General features: G+C 39.9%; 1 protein-coding gene across 1 annotated transcript; it reads left to right on the top strand.

Moving 5' to 3' along the window:
- Positions 1-74: 74 nt before the first annotated feature.
- LOC136847862 (asparagine synthetase domain-containing protein 1) lies at positions 75-19,807 on the top strand. The gene is made up of 8 exons (XM_067119845.1): positions 75-447; positions 7,932-8,045; positions 8,870-8,944; positions 10,163-10,285; positions 12,428-13,354; positions 15,340-15,504; positions 17,183-17,364; positions 18,525-19,807. The coding sequence occupies exons 2-8, from the start codon at positions 7,992-7,994 to the stop codon at positions 18,772-18,774; spliced, it is 1,776 nt and encodes a 591-aa protein (XP_066975946.1). The 5' UTR covers positions 75-447; positions 7,932-7,991; the 3' UTR covers positions 18,775-19,807.
- The last annotated feature ends 360 nt before the right edge of the window (positions 19,808-20,167 follow it).

Raw genomic sequence — 20,167 nt, 5'->3', positions numbered from 1 at the left:
TTCTCAAAATGACTTAAGCTTAAAAACTGTTAACGTTTGTCGCGAAAAAGTAATAGATAGCCTTACGACTTGTATTGCGGCTTATTATAAATTGAAAGAGAACTAAAATGGAAGGTATATTTATTGTGAAATGTAGCATTGCCTTTTTATTTTCGATGGTCATTTATTTTTGTGAAATCAAAACGGACTCATTCGACATAGGTGGTCGCAAGTGTACACAAAAACAACAAAGCCTCGCATGCGTAAATCTGTGCAAGGTAGTTTCTGTAGATGGGTTGGGACGCTTCCCCTTTGGAATATCGAACGTGGAGGTCATATATAACCTATGTTTGCTCTCGTGCTTTGCCTAACCAGTCCATTCTTTGTTAGGCTACCTTGCGACAAACAAAGCAGGCTAAACTTATTCTAGGATAACGCTTTCCGTCTGCTTCATGGCTTGGGTCAAAGGTAGGAACTATTCTATACGCTAGAAGGAAAAATATGAATATAGAGTAGTTTAGGTGAACATTACCATTAGACTTGTGAGCATTTTAGTACATTTTTTTGCTTATCATTGCTATACCTAGGCTATTTAGGTAACCTAGCTTAATTGTTTATATGAGAACACATATACAAACCTCCGTCCTTTTTATGGTCACTGAAGCTTGATATCAATGTAATTGACTGTTGGTGGAGCTACTAGGGCTCGCACTCTCACTTAAATAATGGCTTCACTTTTTTTGAGCCATTATGAGGTAAAAAAAAGTGCTCTTATGAAACGTTTGTGTTTTTAGATATTCATCGCCCACAAATACGTTGGTGCGGAAATTTTGGTCTGAGGACTTTTGTGGGTATTTCTAAGCAACAGCCCTGCACAGACTATTACCTTGGAAATTCATTTTTCCTAAACTTTTAGCACAGTGTTGCTGGTGAAGGATGTGGTGTTGTTTATTGTCAGTCAGTAATTTGGCTATTAACCTCATATTCCTATTCAACAAGGTTGGGGACCCTTTGGGAATGCGGGGTTTTGGGTGGTGGAAATTGTTGGGAGAAAGACTGGACTGGCATGTTGTTGTTATGGAATGGTTCTGCCATGTTGTTATGGAATGGTTCCGCACATGCACAGTCCTTCATTGGAGGGGTGGGTAGAGCTCTTGGCTAGCACGCTGTTGGCCCAGCGTTCGACTCTCCAACCGGCCAATGAAGAATTAGAGGAATTTATTTCTGGTGATAGAAATTCATTGCTCGTCATAATGTGGTTCAGATTCCACAATAAGCTGTTGGTCCTGTTGCTAGGTAACCAGTTGGTTCTTAGCCACGTAAAATAAATCTAATCCTTAGGGACAGCCCTAGGAGAGCTGTTAATCAGCTCAGTGGTCTGGTTAAGATATACTTAACTTTTTTCCGCACATGTGCAAGTCATCAGGGAGCCATATGTTCAAGAAGGGATTTGCAAAGGAAACCTATTATAAAAGAACTATACTAGCCTAACGTACCCTAACTTAACCTAGTAGGCCACGTTACTTAGCCAGGGGCAGAGCCCCCAGACTCCCCGGTGAAGGAAACTCCACTTTATACTAAAAGTTCCTCTATAACACTGCGCATGCGCAATAACATTCCAGGATGGCCAGCATACGATAACATATTAGTTCTGAGGTTAATTACAGGTTAATTACAGTCGACCGCCAAAAAATAACAGTAAATTCTTGTTAAGCAACCAAAATACTATAAAAAAAGTCAATTTCCAAGGTAATACCCCATGCCGAACTGTTCTATAGTGCTGCTGTTGGCAGGACAGAGAAGCGTGGGAGGGCCCACACTCTCATTTGAATAATGGCATCACTTTTTTTTTTAGCAATTGTGAGGTAAAAAAACAATGCTCTTGTGAGGCATTTGTGTTGTTAGATATTCATCGCCCACAGATACCCTGAGGGCGGAATTTGTGTTCTAAGGACTTCTGTGGATGTATTGTGTATAGGCAGGTATCTCTTTAATGATTTATATGCACTACCAGTGTCTGGCGATGCTCTTGTCAATCTCGGCACATATTTGCATATTATGCCAACTCATATTTTTTCATCACCTCCCTGGTCCAGCACTGTTCCCATTATGGTATAGCCTAGTACTGATCATGGTAAAAGTGAAGACTACCACTACACCCTTCTGGTTCGTTAACTACCAGTTCATTTGCAAAGTGGGCACCATGTTTATTACCAGCCCCTTGGGGGTGAATGTAAAAACATTAACAAAAGACATTAATTATTGTAAACATAAAGGGAAGGCGGTAAATATCCTGATTGGCAACTGGTGTGACCAGGCCATGGTAGTAGTCTTCAGTTTTACCCAGATCAGTTCCCTGATCTATTCCTCAGGCCAAGGGAAGATTTCCGTCTTTGTTGGGGGTTCGTGGCTGATATTTTCCAATGGACAGCTCTCTTCAGATAATTCCTTTCTACTTGTGCTTGGCAAGGACTGCTGACATGGTGGCACCCTTTTCCGCATATGGTATAAGTGCCTGGCACGCCATGTTTGCCAGTATCTGTTACAGATTGACTGAGCGATGTGCCACACTCAGCTGCCGAGGCCCAATAGTGCTGGTTTCCAGTGCTAATGGTGCCTAATGCTGCAAAGCTTGTTATTGAGTAACCTTTTATGGCTGATAGTCATGCCTGATTCCCCAATGCTATTTTGGGGACAGTATTTGCCAGAGCTTGGGCTTGCTTTTGTGGCAGCCCATTACTGTTTTGTCTTGTTATTGGTAGAAAAGTGACGGGCTACTGGTACTTGAGTTGGTGGCACCCCACTACTCACCTTTCCGCCACCAGTTAACCACCTTGTACCAAATTTCAGTGACCATTTCCAGGCTTTGGTTTGTATACCTAGGAAAAATGTAAATTACATAGCTTTGAAATTACAGGCAGTCCCCGGTTTACGACGGTTCCGGCTTACGACGTTCCGAGGTTACGACGCTTTTCAAATATATTCATCAGAAATTATTTCCCGACTTACGACGCATGTTCCGGGGATTCTTGACGGCCGTCACGCTGATCCGGGACGGAAGAAATATGGCCCCAAAACGGCAGAATAATCATAATTTGAAGGTTTTTTGATGTAAACTCAATAATAAAAGGATTTTCGCCAAACTCCGTCTTATATAAATTATTGATAGTTGTTCCTCCGTGTCTGGGGTTCTAATTTTCCCCCTCCTGGAGGCCGGTCATAAAGTCTCGTAACTCTTCGCTTGCAGTTAATTGGTTACGGAGAGTTTTCTGAAGACGTTGCGGCCTTCTGTCTCGCTCGGACCTGTGAACATCGTCCCGGAGCGATAAGTAGGTGCGGGAATAATTGAGACAAGCCCTTTTCCGCTTAGCTCGGAATTAGGTGAGGCAAACTTTTCCTTTAGGGGATTCGTTACCTTCTCATCCCTTTTCGACGGTTCTGGTCTACATCCCTAAGGTGAAGTCAGTAAAAAAAAAAAAAAAAAAAAAAAAAAGACCACCCTTTTAAAACCAAGAAGACCCGCTCGCCCCTCATGACGTCTCGGATCTCTAATCCGTGCCATCTACGAGTTTGGCCTGCCTTCTGAAAGGACACGGCCCAAGCAAACAAGGCGGTTACCCCCTCCTTCCTTTGTTGAAAACTCTTTTACGGGTCTCCTTATAAGGAGCTTCGTTATGAGGGTCATTGTCAACCTATTAACTAACTATCTACGTCATGGTCCATGCCTTCCCCTTTCCCAGAGCCAAATCCCAAGAGATTAATCTCAAGACTCATTGTCAATGGATCACCTGTTAAGTCCTGCTCCGTTCTGGAATTCTATCGTTCGACATCTCCACCTCTTTTCCCCTCCAGTCTGGGGAATCTTGGTGCCTTCCCTTTATGCTTCCCAGCATGAAGGCACCCTCCTGTCGGGGTGTGGGCACCGCGGAGGTTGGTGGAAGGGCATTTCTTCCTTCTGGTCTGGTATCCTCTTATCCGGGTTTTACCAGACTGTCAGAACGAGCATGGCATCTGTCTGGCAGGATCCATAAGTGAGCCCTCAGCTAGGGGCTGGACACATGCGTCTCCCTGAGGACTCTAACGGAGTGGCAGGCGGAGAATTCCAAGTTCACGCCAGCTGTGGGGTCTTACCGTGCTCTCTTGGAGAGCCCTGTTTACCCCTTGTGCTCCGAATGTAGCCCCTCTTATCAACAGGCTTGTTTTGAAAATGTATCGCTGAGGCATTTCCGAGACAGATATCACAGATACATTCACAGTGAATCTTCTAACCCTGGACTCACGCTTCTAATTTATTCAGCGTGTGCAGCTCCTAAGCTTCGAGTCAATTTTCGGAAGCTGAAACAGGGTGCAAGTCAGGGCTTGCCCATTCCGCCTGAGCTGAAAAAAATCTTATGAACGGTTTTCACCTGGAGAATTAATCTTTTCCCCCGGTGGGCGTTGGAGCATGGCCCATCTGGGGCTACTATTGTTACCCAGAGCCTCCGTTCTCATGGGTGCTCTACCCTACGAGCAGAAATGGTCTGATCTTGCTGGGACCTGCCCTAAGTCCGGCAAAGAAGTTCATGTAGTTCAAGAGCCCCCCTGCTCAGGCAGTGGTGCAGGCTCTTCAGGTCTCTGCCCCTGACAGCTGTCAGCTCTCACTCCCAGCCTCCACCTCGATGTGTGCGGGTTCAGCCAACACATCAGCCCCTGTAACGCCCGTGTGTCTCTGCCTCCCCCACGGGAAAGAGATAGCAATGCCCGCCGGGTTTTCTTTGTTCATACGAAAAACCTAAGGAAAAAATTTTCACTAGACATTTGGCAAGAGGCTCTGACCCTCGGGTTATCATAGAGCAGGGATGCATCCTACTCCTCTCCGAGAAATTGGGAAGGCTTTCGCTTCACGGGAGGCAATCAAGCCTCCTCCCTGTAGTATTTCTCCTTATGGGTGGGAGGCTGTACCATTTTCGGGGCCACTGGAACTTCAGTTCCTGGGCCCAGAGTATAGTTATCAGGGCCCGGTGGAGCTGGACTGTTGTTCCCAATCAGGTTCAATCAGCCTCCGGCCAGAGTTCTGGGGTCTTTAAGAATGGCCTGTCAGGCTTTTTCAGTCTGCCAAGGAAGTTCCCTTCCACTGGAAAATTTTTCCGGGCGTGTCCCGTTTGTTTCCTTATTCTGGCGCAGTGTCTCGGTTGCTTACAGTCTTGTGGGTTCGGATCTACTGCGCCAGTGGGCCGTAACACCTCTATAGACCTTTCCGACGCTTCCTTTCACATCTTGGTTGCAGAAAGGTCCTATCCCTTCTGGGATTCAGACTCGGGGAGCAGCGTACCTCTTCAGGTTCATGCCCTCCTCAATGCGGCTCCAGAGTCTTCGCCAGTTTGAACAATACCGTAGTTCAACAGCTCCGGTATTAGGAGGCTATGCTAGCTGCATATCTAGTTGCCTGGCTCATTTGGGCACCCAGCGTGGAATTGCCTGAGGGCGGTCATTATAATCGGTTTCTAGTCTTTGGGCTTCTAAGTAACCAGGAAGGAATCCCACCTGATTCAGGACGGTAGCCTTCGTGAGTTATGAATCCAGTGGAAGTGGAAAGAGATAGCAAGGGTATCTTATCATTTCATCATCTCAAGCATACCTCTCCCCGTGCCCAAGAAAAGGTCTGGTTTTCTCAGTTTGCTTCAGTGACAGTTCTCCTTCACAGAAGTCAAAGCTGGAGTTTATGACCAGTATGGTGGAATCAGAGGACGTGTCTCCTGATTCCTCCTACTTGAATAGTGGCCTCGGCCTGCACAACTGTCAAGTGCTTACCGAAGTCAGTTCCTCTCCAGCTTTCCTCCGCCTCAGTATTCCACACCGTCACCTCTCTGGCGGGTGAGGTGGTTATTTTTGGCCCAATGGAGTACATGGTACTCTAGTCGGTCACGTTCCCGACAGTTCCATATCAACGCTTTTGGAGGGCGGTGACAGTCTTCCTGTCCTGGAAACTCCCCCAAGAGGTTTCCTTTTAGGCTGGTTCTGAACAAAACAGCAATAGTGCGCTGGTAAACAGGTGGTTTTTGGACTCGACCAGCTCCGTTCGGAGTTATGGTTCATTCTTCTCCATAACCAGCAGGCGAGGTGCCTCTGTCTACCACCCTTCTCGTAGGGGTCCAAAAAGGTCACTGCCTTTTTCCTATCCAGGGCCTCCCCGGTGTCGGAATAGTCCTTAGGCGGGGGCATCATTCAGGTAGTCTTGTGACCTTTTCCTGGGCCTGGAAGTAGGTCTGTTTGCAACCCAATTCAGCCACAAACTATCAAGCTGTCCCCGTCTGGTATAACTCAGCCTCGTCAGCCCCCCAAACTCTGATGTCCTGGCTTTGTGGTCTTTGTGAATCTTACAGTTGAGAGGAAACTGATATTGGTCCTGTTATTACTGTTTTCCTGAAATCAGTTAAGGGATCTACTCTACTGCAGTATGGTTCTGCAGTTAAGTAACTAGCACTCTTCACATAGTTTTGAAAGCTATAGTACTGATGCGACCGCATTGGCCTCGAGAAAGTGTTTTTGTTGGAACCAGACTCACAGGCCCTTAACTTTCATCCCCTAAGGTCTGTGTTAGTCTAAAGAACAGTACTCCGTCCACATTCGGTTTCTGGTCTTTGAGTAATGTATCGGAGTTAGCTTCGATGAACAACAATCACCTTGTTCTATCTTTCCTTGTTAAAAAGAAGTCCCAAAATTTTTAATCAGCTTAGCTTCTAGTGTTAGTTTTCCTGTACTGTCTGCCTGTCTCAAGCGGAACCAATCAGTTTAGTTTGTCTGGCGGAACCAATCAGTTTGGTTTCCCCTCTTCAGGGTAGTGTTGTGAATTCCTCACCCCCTAACTTTCTATCTACATTGAAGGTCCTCATTTCGGTGGTCACCTTGGAAAAGTACTCCCCCTTTACAAGGTCTGTTTCTGTGTCCAGTTTCTCCTTGCAGGCTTTTTAGACAGGACCTACTTAATTTTGTCAGGTCCTCTCCTTTAAAAAAGGGGGGGCACTGTCATTGGGTCTGCTATTAGGCAGGAAGTATTTTCTTAATACAAGCCTATTCAGGGTGCTATTCTAGCTCATGATCTTGAGACGGTGACCACTTACATTATTTTCATTACATGAACTTAGAGGACCTTACTTATGTTCAGGGTAGAATTCTCCCTAGTTTTCAACGTTTCTATTTAAGTCTTTAATAGCATAAGAATGATGTTTATTTCTCTGTTACTATTTCACCGGGTGACAGGGACTCGATCAGAAAAAGGATTTTGACAAAGGAAAAATCTATTTCTGGAGAGGGCCCGTGTCACCCGGTGACCCACCTTTTTCATTCTCCCCTCCTTGATAAAACTTCATTCTAGTGGGTGGGTGCTAACATGGAATGCGGCTAGTGTTGCCACTTGTATACAGTCCATGCAGTAGTGCATGGGGCTTGTACCGCACCTCTCTCCGTTGGGACTTTTGACATTGGGAATCTCTATAGATAAGGTTCCGTGTTTTTGTAGTTCACTGCCTTTTCCATACACGACTCCATCTGAGTGGAGCTCGCTCTGGGGTAAATAACTCAGCATTTCATTTAGCTTTCTCTGGTATCTAGCAAACGGAATTACCTAGAAATAAGTGCTGAATGGACTATTTCACCGGGTGACACGGGACCCCGATCCAGAAATGCAGTTTACATCGTTTTCAATGCACCCAGAGCATTAAAAGTAAGGTTTTCTTATGATTTTTGATGATTTTCGACAATTTTCCGGCTTACGACAATTTTCAGGTTACGGCCTTGGCAGAGCAGGCAATCAGCAAACCAAGGGACCGCCTAGATGGCTTCACTTGTGAAAGCAAACTTTTAAAGTACAATATTTGTTTTGGAAGTATTTTTCTGTGATATTTTAAACAATTGTTTTTCTTTGTACTGTATAATATTTAAGCATAACGTACTAAATTGTGTTTTCTTTTCAGGAAAACAGGTACTGAAGTGAGAAAATTCCACCTGTTTTGCTCATACGGAACCTGCAAAACATGTGCGGCATTTGTTTTATTTGCTGTTTTTCTGAGGATGAAATTGATGGATTGGTAAGTGTGATTGCAATTGTCATATATTCTTGTTAGTAGGTTAGTTCAGCGCGCACCTTAGCTCTCCTGTCGGTGCCCTATCACAGATTCTTGTTGAGAACGAGGCGTGTTTGGAAAAATTTAAATTTAAAGTTACTCATATACCCATATTACACTGAGTTGCTGTCCACCTTCATTGTGTTGGTACTGAAGATTAGGAAGTAGATTTGAGAAACTTTCATTGTTGTGGATGGGCAAAAGCTTTTTAAATCAGCTGGAATCTTAAAAATGATGATGACCCCAGTTAAAGGTCTTCTCCAACATATTTTGTGCCAGGAATAGCAACACTGCAATTTTGTTTAACAACACCTTACTTATACATGCTACAGATATAACACAGACTTTAATGTCTCGTGTTTTCACATAGCAGTCATTAATGTATGTGGTGCTGAAAGGTATATGAATTTTCTCTCATCTTAATTGGTACTTCATGTAATTTGTAATTAGTACTGGATTAGTTGTTAAGACTTGGCTAAAATCTGTAAAACCATTTAATGTTTCTCAATAAAAAGTGTTTTGTTTAACATGTGATCATCTTCCACCACCTTGGATTGAATTCATATGATAACAGGGAGGTTTGAGTGAGGGAGAAACCTACTGCACACTTTGCGATACATCAGATAATACAGCTCTAGTATATAATTTTTTGTATGTCAGTTTGCTAGGGTTTCATTTCTGTACAATTAACAGATAAAAATGTGTAAATTTATGTATTTGTATAAAGCGAAACAATATTGTTTCAGAGTTGTTTAGGTTGGTGTAGTGATCTACATTATATTTTTCAGGTATCATCCAACCAAACTTTGTTGTCACGGAGGGGACCTGATTGCATTGACAAGAGAGATCTTAAAATTGATGAGGTAAGATATATTACATAGCTATACTCAGCATTTGATAATGATTTTTGCAAAGTATTTAATGTTTTTTAATTTATAGGGCTGCATTCATGTGTAAGTAAAGATTGTACTCTGGTGCTTTGCTTTAATGAATATTCAGTATACTTGGGATGTTTAGTACAATATTCTCAAATGTCTGTTAATTGTATTTTTATGGTGGGCAGGCTTGTGAACTAGTTGGCTGTGAACTTTGTAACACAAAATTGAGCCACTGTTTGAGCGTACTTCACATTTTCACATAAGTGAAATCGTTTTGCAAATGAGAAACGATTCAAGTATACTTTAACATCTTGTGGAACTCCTGTATCCAGATTTAATCAGTGTACCGCTATGTGTTGTTCTTAGCCCTTTCTATGCCGAATGAAAGTTCCAACCAGCATATTTCTGTAACAAAAATGGACGTCTTGTTTTACTTTTATAAGTACAGCAATGCTTGGTAGATGGTTAACCCAAGCGCTGACTTTGTATACTCGAATGAATTAAGCAGTTATTAATATTTGGTTGGACCTGACCACCAGGGGCCTGCCCTGTCTCACCTGCCAGACTGGTCACTTCTGTTTCGGTTCATAGCACAAACTTCAGCATCTAAACACCTCTCTTTCTCTACATTCGTCATGCTTAATTCACAGCCCAATAAAGTCACCTGTTTTTATTGGATTGGGAGAAGAATATTCATCAGACATCTCGTTAAATTAATTCAGTGTACGCTTGTCCTAGTTTTAGGCTCGTGCACACCTAACATATTACTTGTGGGAAGTGTATACTTGTGTTGGAAGTATCTTGAGCTTGTCAGTCAACAATGCCTTTGTATTGCCTCTCACTTGGAAATGTGTTTATTTATTTATTTATTGGTTTGTTTATATTTGTCTCCTTTAGCCCTGTTTCGTTTTCCATTTTAAAGTTATGCCTTTGAAAATACTAGAAAAAAACAAGAATCATAAGAGCAATAACAATATGTTGTAACTCCACACTTAGTATTGTGTTGTATTAAATTGTTCTGTTACTGTTTTTGCATCATCAGCAAATACTCTTGTAAAAGTAAAGTATGTATGGTATGTAATTTGAAGAGCTACAAATAATTTCAATTTCTTGAAATGGTGATAATGAAGGAAGGGTTTTAATTAGCTATGTTATATTTTCCTTTTAAATGATAAAGCTTTGATTATTGCCTTTGTTTTCCAGCTAAGGTTAACATTTCAAGGCTCAGTATTGTGGCTTCAAGGAGATGAACCATCACCACAACCTTTCGAAGACGCGCATGGGAATCTTCTGCTTTGGAATGGAGATATTCTTGCTGGATATGAGGTGGTTATTTCCCTATAAAAGGGCAAATTCATTATGTGATTAATCTGTAAATGTTCCATGTTTTTCTTTGTCCACTTTGATAGATAGGTGGGAGAGAAGCTAGGAAGATAATCTTGTAAAAATTTTTGCACAGGGGAAGCTAGGAAGGGAGAGGTGACATATTGAACATCTTATCAAGTATTGTACAGTCCTTTTAATTAACACTTCCACATTTTTATTTCTCCTTAATGAGTATGTAAGGATTTCATTATCATCGTCATCTCCACCAGGGAGGGTATAGTTTGTTTGTATGTTTGTTAGCAGGATTACACAAAGCATAATGTGCAGATTTTTATGAAAATTTGTTCCTACGAGGGTGCAAACCTTCGTATTTTACATGGATACACCTTCAGTAAAAGGTGTTCCAGTTACTGATGCTTGGTAATAAGGTGGTTAAGTAGTGATAGGTAAGTGAAGGGTGGGTGAACCACTTGCAGATTCATTAAGCAAAATCCACTTTTTTTTCTGGGCCGCCTTGCTGTACACATCTGTGCATCACTCAAGTCATAATCTTGGCTCTTGTTGAAAATGAAATTTTAAATATTTTATGGTGCGAATCAATGGTGACTCTGGCCTGTTTGTTTAATTGATGCCTATGGTGAGAATGGTGATGAATTGTGTGCGGGAGGTTCGTGTTCTTTATCTCTTGACCCTCATTCTTACTGTACTTCTTGCAGAGGTCAGGAGTACATGCTATAGAGTGTAGTGTCTTTTTTGGTCACCTGTCACGTAGAAATTTCTTGGTCAGCGTGTTGGTGCCATTTGTTAGGACTAGTAGACACAAAAAGGTGGCCCAGAGCACTCATCATGTGTGCTGGCTTATTCTTGCTTTTAACGTTTATCCCTAATTGGGGTAGTCTAAGCTAACCTGCTTTATCATCCAGTATTTTTCTCATACTCTTTGTGCATTTTCCCATAATTAAATGTCCCAGGTTAGCCCAGGCTATGCATTGTTTGCACTCATCTATGATGTGGATTCAGGAATCAATAGAGTTAAAAATTTGTCTTTTTCAATGAGTGATTATTACTTTACAGAGCAAAAGAACCATTTTAGTCAATAATTTTTACTTTATTATAATGACTTTATTATAATGATTGTACTGTATATATTGAATGTAAAGTTCTTTTAACAAACATTTAGCTTTCTGAATACATAGTACTGTAGTAATTGTCTTTATTATGGTATTGGCAAGGCTGACTGAATGAACCTAGGCCATGCTTTAGGCCAAGGGTCAGGAAAAACCACTTATCCAGAACACTCTTCTGAACAAGTCTCCCCATCCCGATGGGAAACCAGTGTTCTGTGTTTTTAGAATGAGGTTACACACAAACCATAGCTTTGGCATCGTATACAACAGGCTGTACAGATAGTTACAGGAGTCATCCATCTCCTGCTCACGTACGTGACTGGGAAGCTGACAGTTCTGGGTGGAAGAACAACACCAGTTATGTTCATTAGATTTGGCAGACAATACCTCCTACTAAGGAGTGAATCTCCTTATGAAAGATGAAGGTTCTTATTCTTGCAAATTCAAGGTAATTTGTATTTTTCTCAGGTATAAAAACCTGAAATCTTGTTTATGATTCCACCTCTAACCGACTCGGTATTTGTCCCTGTTGCTGAAGGGAAAAAGTAACACTTGTTAATCAAGTGATTGTGTCACTTGCCACTGATTAACTCATTTGTTACCAAGTTTCAGTGACTGGATCAGCTTTCACTCATGCATGGATGCGTTACAGATTACAAATCCATAGAAAAAACTACAATTTACTGTATCTTGAATTTGTGATTTTTGTTTGGTGGAAATAATAGGTTTGTAATTTGTATGAACATGCAAAATAAAAGAAAGTTGACTTAGTTCTTCTTCATTAATTATACTTGATGTGGCCTCTTTCCTAACCTCTTGTAATTGACACATCTCTGCTCTACAATGAATCAAGAAATGTAAGGTTTTTGGGAAGTAAGGCAAAGATCACTGTATGTGGTATCTCCCATATGAAAGTGGAGCCTTAGAAAAAGGATGGTTGTGTATCTATGAAATACAAGGCTTGTTGACATCTTATAAAGCATGTATAATGTTATATTTTAAATTTTTTTTTCAGATAAGCAAAGAGATAAGTGACACAAAATACATATCAGAAGCTTTAGCTTCAAAGGATGAAGATGAGATGATCTTGTTCTTTAGCAAAATCAAGGGACCATGGTCATTTGTGTACTTTAGAAAAGAGGAAAAGCGATTATACTTTGGCAGGGATATGTTTGGTAGGCACAGCTTGCTCTGGCAGAAGCCACAGGAAACCTGTCCTGTATTTATGGTTAGTTCAGTTTCTCACCGAAAGGAAAGTGTTCAAGAAGTACCAGCACTGGGCATTTACTCTTTAGATCTTGATTCCACAAGAGTGTTGTCTGATTTTTGTGTAAGCCTTATTCCTTGGAGCCACAAAGTTTTAAAAGGTTTAGGCGATCTAGAATCCTTCATTCGTGTGGAGCAACGCACAGTTGTGTCGCCTGTGGTGAACCCCCTGAACACTACTGTTGCCGATGATACCACCACAGATTTTTTAAGATCTCTACCGTGTTCCCTAGGGAAGGCTGATACAGAACATTTGTATTCATCAATGAAGATTGAAATAGATAATTTGTTGAATGTGCTGTGCTATTCTGTACAAAGGAGAGTTGACAAATGCCCTCAAAGATGTAAAAATTGTACAAGATCAATGGAATGTAACCATTCAAAAATTGCTGTGTTGTTCTCTGGTGGCGTAGATTCTGCTATGATAGCGCTGATTTTAGATACCTGTGTTGACGTTGGGGAGAGCATAGATCTGCTTAATGTTGCATTTGCACAGAAACATTCAGCAAATGGAAATGAAAAGAACACTAAAATGAATACAAAAATCAAGGATTCAAAGTTGGAAACTCAGCATGATGTTCCTTTGGATTATGATGTACCTGACAGAATAACAGGAAGAGAATGTTGGAGACAGCTACAAGGAATCAGACCCAACAGGAAATGGAACTTTGTAGAGGTAAGTGTCATTTGATGGTGAATGCTGTTTCCGTTAGCCAGTTTTCATTTTATTGATATGCATAGGAATTGCAGCTGTATTGAGTATCACACTTATTATTTACAGTGAAGAATTGCTACTTAATAAGACTATAACTGTTGTAGGAAAAAGTTTTCCAAATTTCTATTTACACAGAGAAATTTTTATGTGAAGCCAGAGTTAAAACTGCAAAAGCACACACCATTTTTCGTTTTAGTGTAGAGACTGATCAGATTGGCTGCTAAATTCTTATATTAAGCCAGAGATTTTTAGGTAGACACTAAGAGAAGGAGCATGATTATTTCAAAGGAAACAGCAGTCCTTTTCTCTTGAAAGATCAAAGGGCATAGGTATTAAAACGAAAATACTAAAGCATGTACAGTAAATTAAACTACTGTATACTGTATGTATAGAACTTCATAGTTTAGTGGTGGAAGGAAAGAATTGCTGACTTCATGAAGTGAATCTGACTGAAAGCCAGTTTCCTAGTGTTACTGTATTTGGTTTGCGGAGAGAAGAAAGGACTTCGTATTTCATCCTAGCAAAACAGAAACCACAATAGTATCCATATGACAAGGGCATGGTCACCATATACTGTAGCTTGAAGGTAATCTGGATGATACGTTTAAATTGGGGCAAGATTTCTGAGTAGATGAATTGATTTACAGAAATATCATCATATATGAAAGGAATTTGTATGCTGTGCAGTGACTGGTGAGAACAGTGTAGACATTTCACTGGAGAACTTGTGATGCAGTTTCAGTGCCTAAAACTTTGCTATATGAGAAATCTTCAATTTCATTCATTGCGCTGTATGAAGTCTAGGGTTCACTTATGAGCTGATTTGTGCTGGTGTACCAAGACCTGTAAGTTGCAGCGAGTCATAGCGTGTTGACATACCAGTTGCAGAAGTAAGGTTGGCCATTCACAGTCATTGTATTTGAAGTGAAAGTCATAAGCCACTCATACGTACCTTGTACACTAACACCACTTAAAGTTATATGTGTATAAGGTTTTATTTATATGTTGTAACCAGATTGAATAGTATTTCACTATCCATACAGATTTCATAAGGAGAATTCAGCTGATTTAGCAGTTATTCAAATCAGTTAACAAATCAAGAGAATTTTATTTTGCATACTATATCAAAGTGTAAGTCCTTGTCAGATATATGATTTTGAGCAACCATTACAGTAGATTGTCTAGGGTTAAAGAATTGAATGTTCATATGTATCATTTAGCATGACATGAATGAATTAATATTTCCTGCAGCCCATCTGTGAATTAACGATTTTTCAGAAGGACCGTATACTGTTAAGGATTGCTATGAGAGAATAGTAACTTCTCTGCAGTTACTGATGCATTACTTTTAATGGCCATGTGACACACAGTACTAATATTTGCAAGTTTTGCAAGGAAATTGGTAGCCATAAGGCATGCTTACCATTTAAACATGGTGATATGTTCCAGTTAACTTTTTAATATAACAAAATTCACAAAATATGTTTGGTATTTTTTTAAAAGAAGTTATAATGTGGTGTACCCCAGTAGGGGGTATTGTCATCAGTGCACCTCATGTGGTGCACTGTAGTTATTACTTAAGGTTCTTTGTGGCATCCCTTTTGCCCCTAGCTGCAGCCCATTTCATTCCTGTTACTGTACCTCCATTCATATTCTCTTCTCCCATCTTGCTTTCCACCCTCTCCTAACAATTGCTTCATAGTGCAACTGCAAGGTTTTCCTCCTGTTTTACCTTAAAACCTTTTTACTCTTAATTTCCCTTTCAGTGCTGAATGACCATATAGGTCCCAGCGCTATGTCTAAGTTTCATATTCCATTCCATTCTTATAACCATAACGTATCGTATTGATAATAATGCAATTCATATGTATTCTCAGCTGTTTTAACATTTTCATATCTTAATATTGTAGTCCCTTTTTGCTTCTAATAAATAGACTTCCTCACAGATAAATGTAACTAGTGAAGAGCTGGCAGAAGAAAGAGCAAGTCACATTTCCCACCTGGTGGCTCCACTGATGTCCGTTTTAGATGACAGCATTGGTTGCGCGCTATGGTTTGGTGGACGAGGTCAGGGATTTATTGCAGGGAATCCTTACACTTCTCCTGCGCGTGTGAGTAAAATTTTCATTAAAGAGTACTATGAGATATATAATAAACTGTAGCTCTTCACTAAGAGTGTAAATTGTACTGTAATATTTTCATTCTTAGCGTAAGATTAGTTGTTTCTTACTAATGAAGTCCGTGGTAATTAAAATGTCATTCAGACTTAACATAACTGTTGACAGTTTTCTGAGTTAAAGAATAAATATGTCAAAGCTTTACTATATTAGGCATCCTGTCAGCATCTAGCTGCAACCCCTTTCATTCCTTTTACTATACCTCTGTTCATAATCTCTTTCTTCCATCTTACTTTCCACCCTCTGCTCACAGTTGTTTCACAGTGTAACTGCGAGGTTTTCCTCTTGTTACGAATTTAAAACCTTTTTACCCTTTTTCCCTTTCAGCGCTGAATGACAGCAAAGGTCCCAGCGCTTGGCTTTTGGCCTAAATTTTATATTCCATTCCACAAGTTATATTAAAACCAATAACTTGAGTCTTTGGTGGTACAGTACAGTCCTTATGCATGTTTCTATGGTAAATGATACCAGATTTCCTATACTGATTCTTTTTCTTTGTATTTCAGTACCCATTATTGTGAAAAATGAATGCAACGTTATGAAAGCCAATTGGAAAGCATATCAGTGGAAACTGTGCAGTACTGCACTGTAGAAAAATCAGTAAGGTTTTAGTGAAATTTGTAAAACATATAATCCATACATTGCCAAGTGCCGTTTATAGTGGTTGATCTCTGACTAACATTATTCCCTTAACTCTATCTGCAAATGCTAGCTTATTTTCAAACAACAATAATAATAACTTACTGGTTTGGTTTCCAACTTCTTGCATATACGACCGAAGCCTGTCCTTTGAGTGCAACATGTCCCATAAGGTCATCTTTGGTGCACCATACTCTGCAATCACCTTTGACAGAGTCCACCCTGAAGGTGATCAATTATCTCCTATTTCATGGCTAAGGGAAGCACAGTTTTCTGTCACTTACTAAGTGGTAACCCTATCAATAAACACAAAAATAATAACAAAAAGATGACCCTTAGGAGGGCATAGGAAACGCCAAAAGAAAAGCACCGCTTCCGTAGCGCAGAAATGGTAACGCTTCATAGACACAATTCAGTGACCACGGTTGAGCAAGCTGTGGGACTGAGACTGATTCACCATGTGAACCTCCATCTGCCCACACCTGATATGATTACTTACCCCTTTCTTTCAAAACACATCACACTTCAAGTACAAAAACTAAAATTGTTCTAAAAAAGTTACCTTCTATGCTGCTGAGCCTCACCACTTTTCATCACATCTGCTTCAGTTTTGTTAAGCTTTTTTTCTTATACATGGGCACCACATACAAATTGGTCTTCATTGCTCTGACTTCTTGTTGAAATGTTTCATAAGTACTTGATCTATGTTTTTCTCTTTCTTGCCTAAACTTGCACTAATCTTCATGTGTAAAAGTCAGCTATTATGCCATAAATAGTATCCTACTTTGTCACCTTGCAAAGTCATCTCTAGCCAAAAAGGTTTATTTCTTATTGTATGATAAAATCCTTCCATGCCACTTTGTGCTTTATTTTCTATCTAGCTTTAAAACTACTGCATAGAAATTAGTGTAAAATGTTTTTGCGTTGGTTCCGTTTTGAATACTAAATTAAACCATTCTTTCTTCATTCATAGGTCCTTTTATGTGGGATGGGAGCCGACGAACAATTGGGTGGGTATGCACGTCATCGTGTTCGGTTTAATGACGGAGGATGGGCGGCTCTTTTGGAGGAAATCGATCTAGAAATTTCCAGGATTCCCACCAGGAATTTGGGTCGTGACAACAGAATATTAGCTGACCATGGGCGTGCACCAAGGTGATGTATATATAGAGTTGTCGTTTGTTTATTTTATAACACCTTCCTATAAGGAGAAATGCCCTTACTTTTATATTTCAGTGGATGGTTAAAGCTGTATTTTTCATGTCTTTAATTAGAGTGTGTAATAGTTAGGAGCCAGTTCAACTTATGTTTGTGATATACAGTCACTCTTTCTTACTGGTTTTCTGGTATTCAGTAGCACCTCAACATAACAGACACTTTTATATACCTTACAAGTAGCAGCAAAGCCATATAGTTCCTAACCTAAACTAAGCTTTACTTTACACTTAACGTTATTTTAAGAGGTTTTTTTCAAAATAACTTTACACTTAACATTCATTTTAAGAGTTTTTTTTTTAAATTACTTTACGCTTAACATTTGTTTTAAGAGGTTTTTAAAAATGTATGACATCTAAGATGGCTGCACAGAAAAAAATAATCATAATATCGCAGCTGATAAATACAGAAGTCTGCAAAGTGGAGGCTCATTAAGCTGAGGTGTTACTGTATGAGAGTTTATCATTAATATGATTGAACATGAAAAATTTGGTTTGTATTTATCATTCATAAAATTAGGCCTACATGACTTAAGCTTTGTGTCCCTATTTCTGGAAGTAAAGTATTTTAGAAAACTTGTTTAATGCTACTCTTATTACATTTGGAAAGTGGCTTGTGTCATGGAAATTTGTTTCCTTTATCAGCCAGTAAGTGAGATTTGATGATGGTAACAGGCTAGACAGATTTTCCTTGCGTCAAAAATGAATTTCATAGTCAAGAATGTAGTGATAATATGGTATACAGTATTTCAAAACAGTAGAGTCTTGTAATGAAACTGCCATGAAGGGCATCTGATGAGAGAAATACACAACCCAGGAAGATCCTCTTGCACCCACTCTAGACAGTCTCATTCAGGTCAGTTTGAGGAATTATGCATGATACTGTGTGAGACACTTTGTTAAACCTGTACATTATAGCAGATTCTGGTAATGGGAGATCTGTTGAGAAATTCCACGTATGATACTGAAGTTGCAAGGCCACTTTATAGATTTTTGGCTTTCCGATACCCAGACAACCACTGATAGAATTCAGTAACATTCTTCTATCAATATCACCAGGCCTGTATCACATTAATTCATTTGAAATATTTCTCTCTTCAGATTTCCCTATCTGGATGAAGACGTCGTATCATTTTTAAACACCCTCCCGATCTGGATGAAAGCAAACCTTGACATGCCAAGAGGACTGGGCGAGAAACTCATACTGCGAGTTGCTGCGTCTCGCTTAGGACTAACAATTGCGGCTGGACTACCAAAGAGAGCCATCCAGTTTGGCTCTAGAATTGCAAAATTAGAAAATTCTAAGGAAAAAGGATCTGATTCCTGTACCAGACTACTCTCAAATTCATGACAACAATAGCTTTACTTCTTAAACAGATCCTGTCCTGATACTTTTGATAAAATATTTTCATTAAAATAACAGCAACATTTAATTCATGGCTCCCCTTCTGGTGTAGCTATTTAGTTAACTACGGTAGTTAGTTAACTAAGTAGGATAAGGTAACCTGACAATTAACTGTGCATTCTACAGAATATGTTGCATGTACTGTTTGCAGATGGGATGAGTTATTGTGAAGTTCTGAGTTCTTGTGAAGTTTTATGTTGCAGTTCTTCAAGTGAAGATGGTTGTCACAGTTCTATGAATAGTTGATGGAATTCTGTCTATAGAGAAAGGAATGTTATTACTGTATTTTTATTCTTATTAGGAAGTTTTAATGTGGCCACAGGGTCAAAATAAAGAATTCTAGAGCACAGTTATGCACTTTATTTAGGTCTGAACTTCAAAAATTAGTGTTAAACTGGTTGTCTGTGAAAGATGTTTAGTCTTATTGTCATACAGTCATTGTCAGATTGCCTATGACGGGGTAATAGACATTGATATTTATGTATGCTATTTATGTCTTCTTTAAAGAAAGAATTTCTGTTTTTTCCTATGAGTGTCTTCTGTATCAACTGTCGCACATAGTTCTTTTATTTTTTTACATTATTGCAAGTGAATGTCAGTGCAGTGTATGCTATTGAACTATTTCTTTTTGATAATGATTACTATGTTACAGACACTTTTGTACTTGTGTGCATGTGATGAACGCTAAAGAATCTGTACAGCTATTAATGATTCATTAAATCTGCTTCAGGAGTTAATTGTCAAAAGTTGTCCGGCCAACAAGAGCAAAATTCTGCTACAGGGTCATGAATGATGGTTGTACACGATGAGCTCTTGTGGGAAGACGGCATGGGGTTGTGAGGAACCCTGACGTTCGTCCCCAAGCTTGGGGAGGATTCACATGAACCGTGTAGGAGCATTAATTGTTTTTGAGGAAGCTTTGATGTCACATACTGTACTGGCCAAATGTGAGGAACAATAAATGTTGTTTTTAAATAAAGATTCATGACTTCATTGCCTTGACGGTGCAGAATGGCCTCCCCATTGTTGGTGCTGGGCCTTACATAATTATAAATCAGAGATAGAGAGTATAGATTTGTTGTAAGTACACTATTCAGTTATTTCTGGATCTTTGAAAATTTGGGAGGGTTATCTAGGTAAGAGAAGCATTATCTGTATTAGTAGTCAAAATGCCAAAGGAAATTTGTGTTAGACATGGGATTCTGTCAGATAAAGGGCTGCAATGTACAGGTGACGTGTTTGCAAAACTCAGGCGTGACTTAGGTTTGATATAATGTACATCCTCTCCTCATTATGCCAGGGTCATTGGTTTTGGAGAAGTTGCAGTCTCAACCTTTCT

Source organism: Macrobrachium rosenbergii, chromosome 17 (assembly GCF_040412425.1).
Source record: "Macrobrachium rosenbergii isolate ZJJX-2024 chromosome 17, ASM4041242v1, whole genome shotgun sequence".
Classification (NCBI taxonomy): Eukaryota; Metazoa; Arthropoda; class Malacostraca; order Decapoda; family Palaemonidae; genus Macrobrachium; species Macrobrachium rosenbergii.
This window is presented reverse-complemented; position numbering and strand designations above follow the sequence as displayed.

Excerpts from the sequence above, each read along its gene's own strand:
- LOC136847862 (XM_067119845.1), top strand. The coding sequence starts at position 7,992 with ATGTGCGGCATTTGTTTTATTTGCTGTTTTTCTGAGGATGAAATTGAT. Across the intron at positions 13,355-15,339 it reads GGAAATGGAACTTTGTAGAG|ATAAATGTAACTAGTGAAGA; the intron begins GTAAGTGTCATT and ends ACTTCCTCACAG. Across the intron at positions 15,505-17,182 it reads CTTACACTTCTCCTGCGCGT|GTCCTTTTATGTGGGATGGG; the intron begins GTGAGTAAAATT and ends CTTCATTCATAG.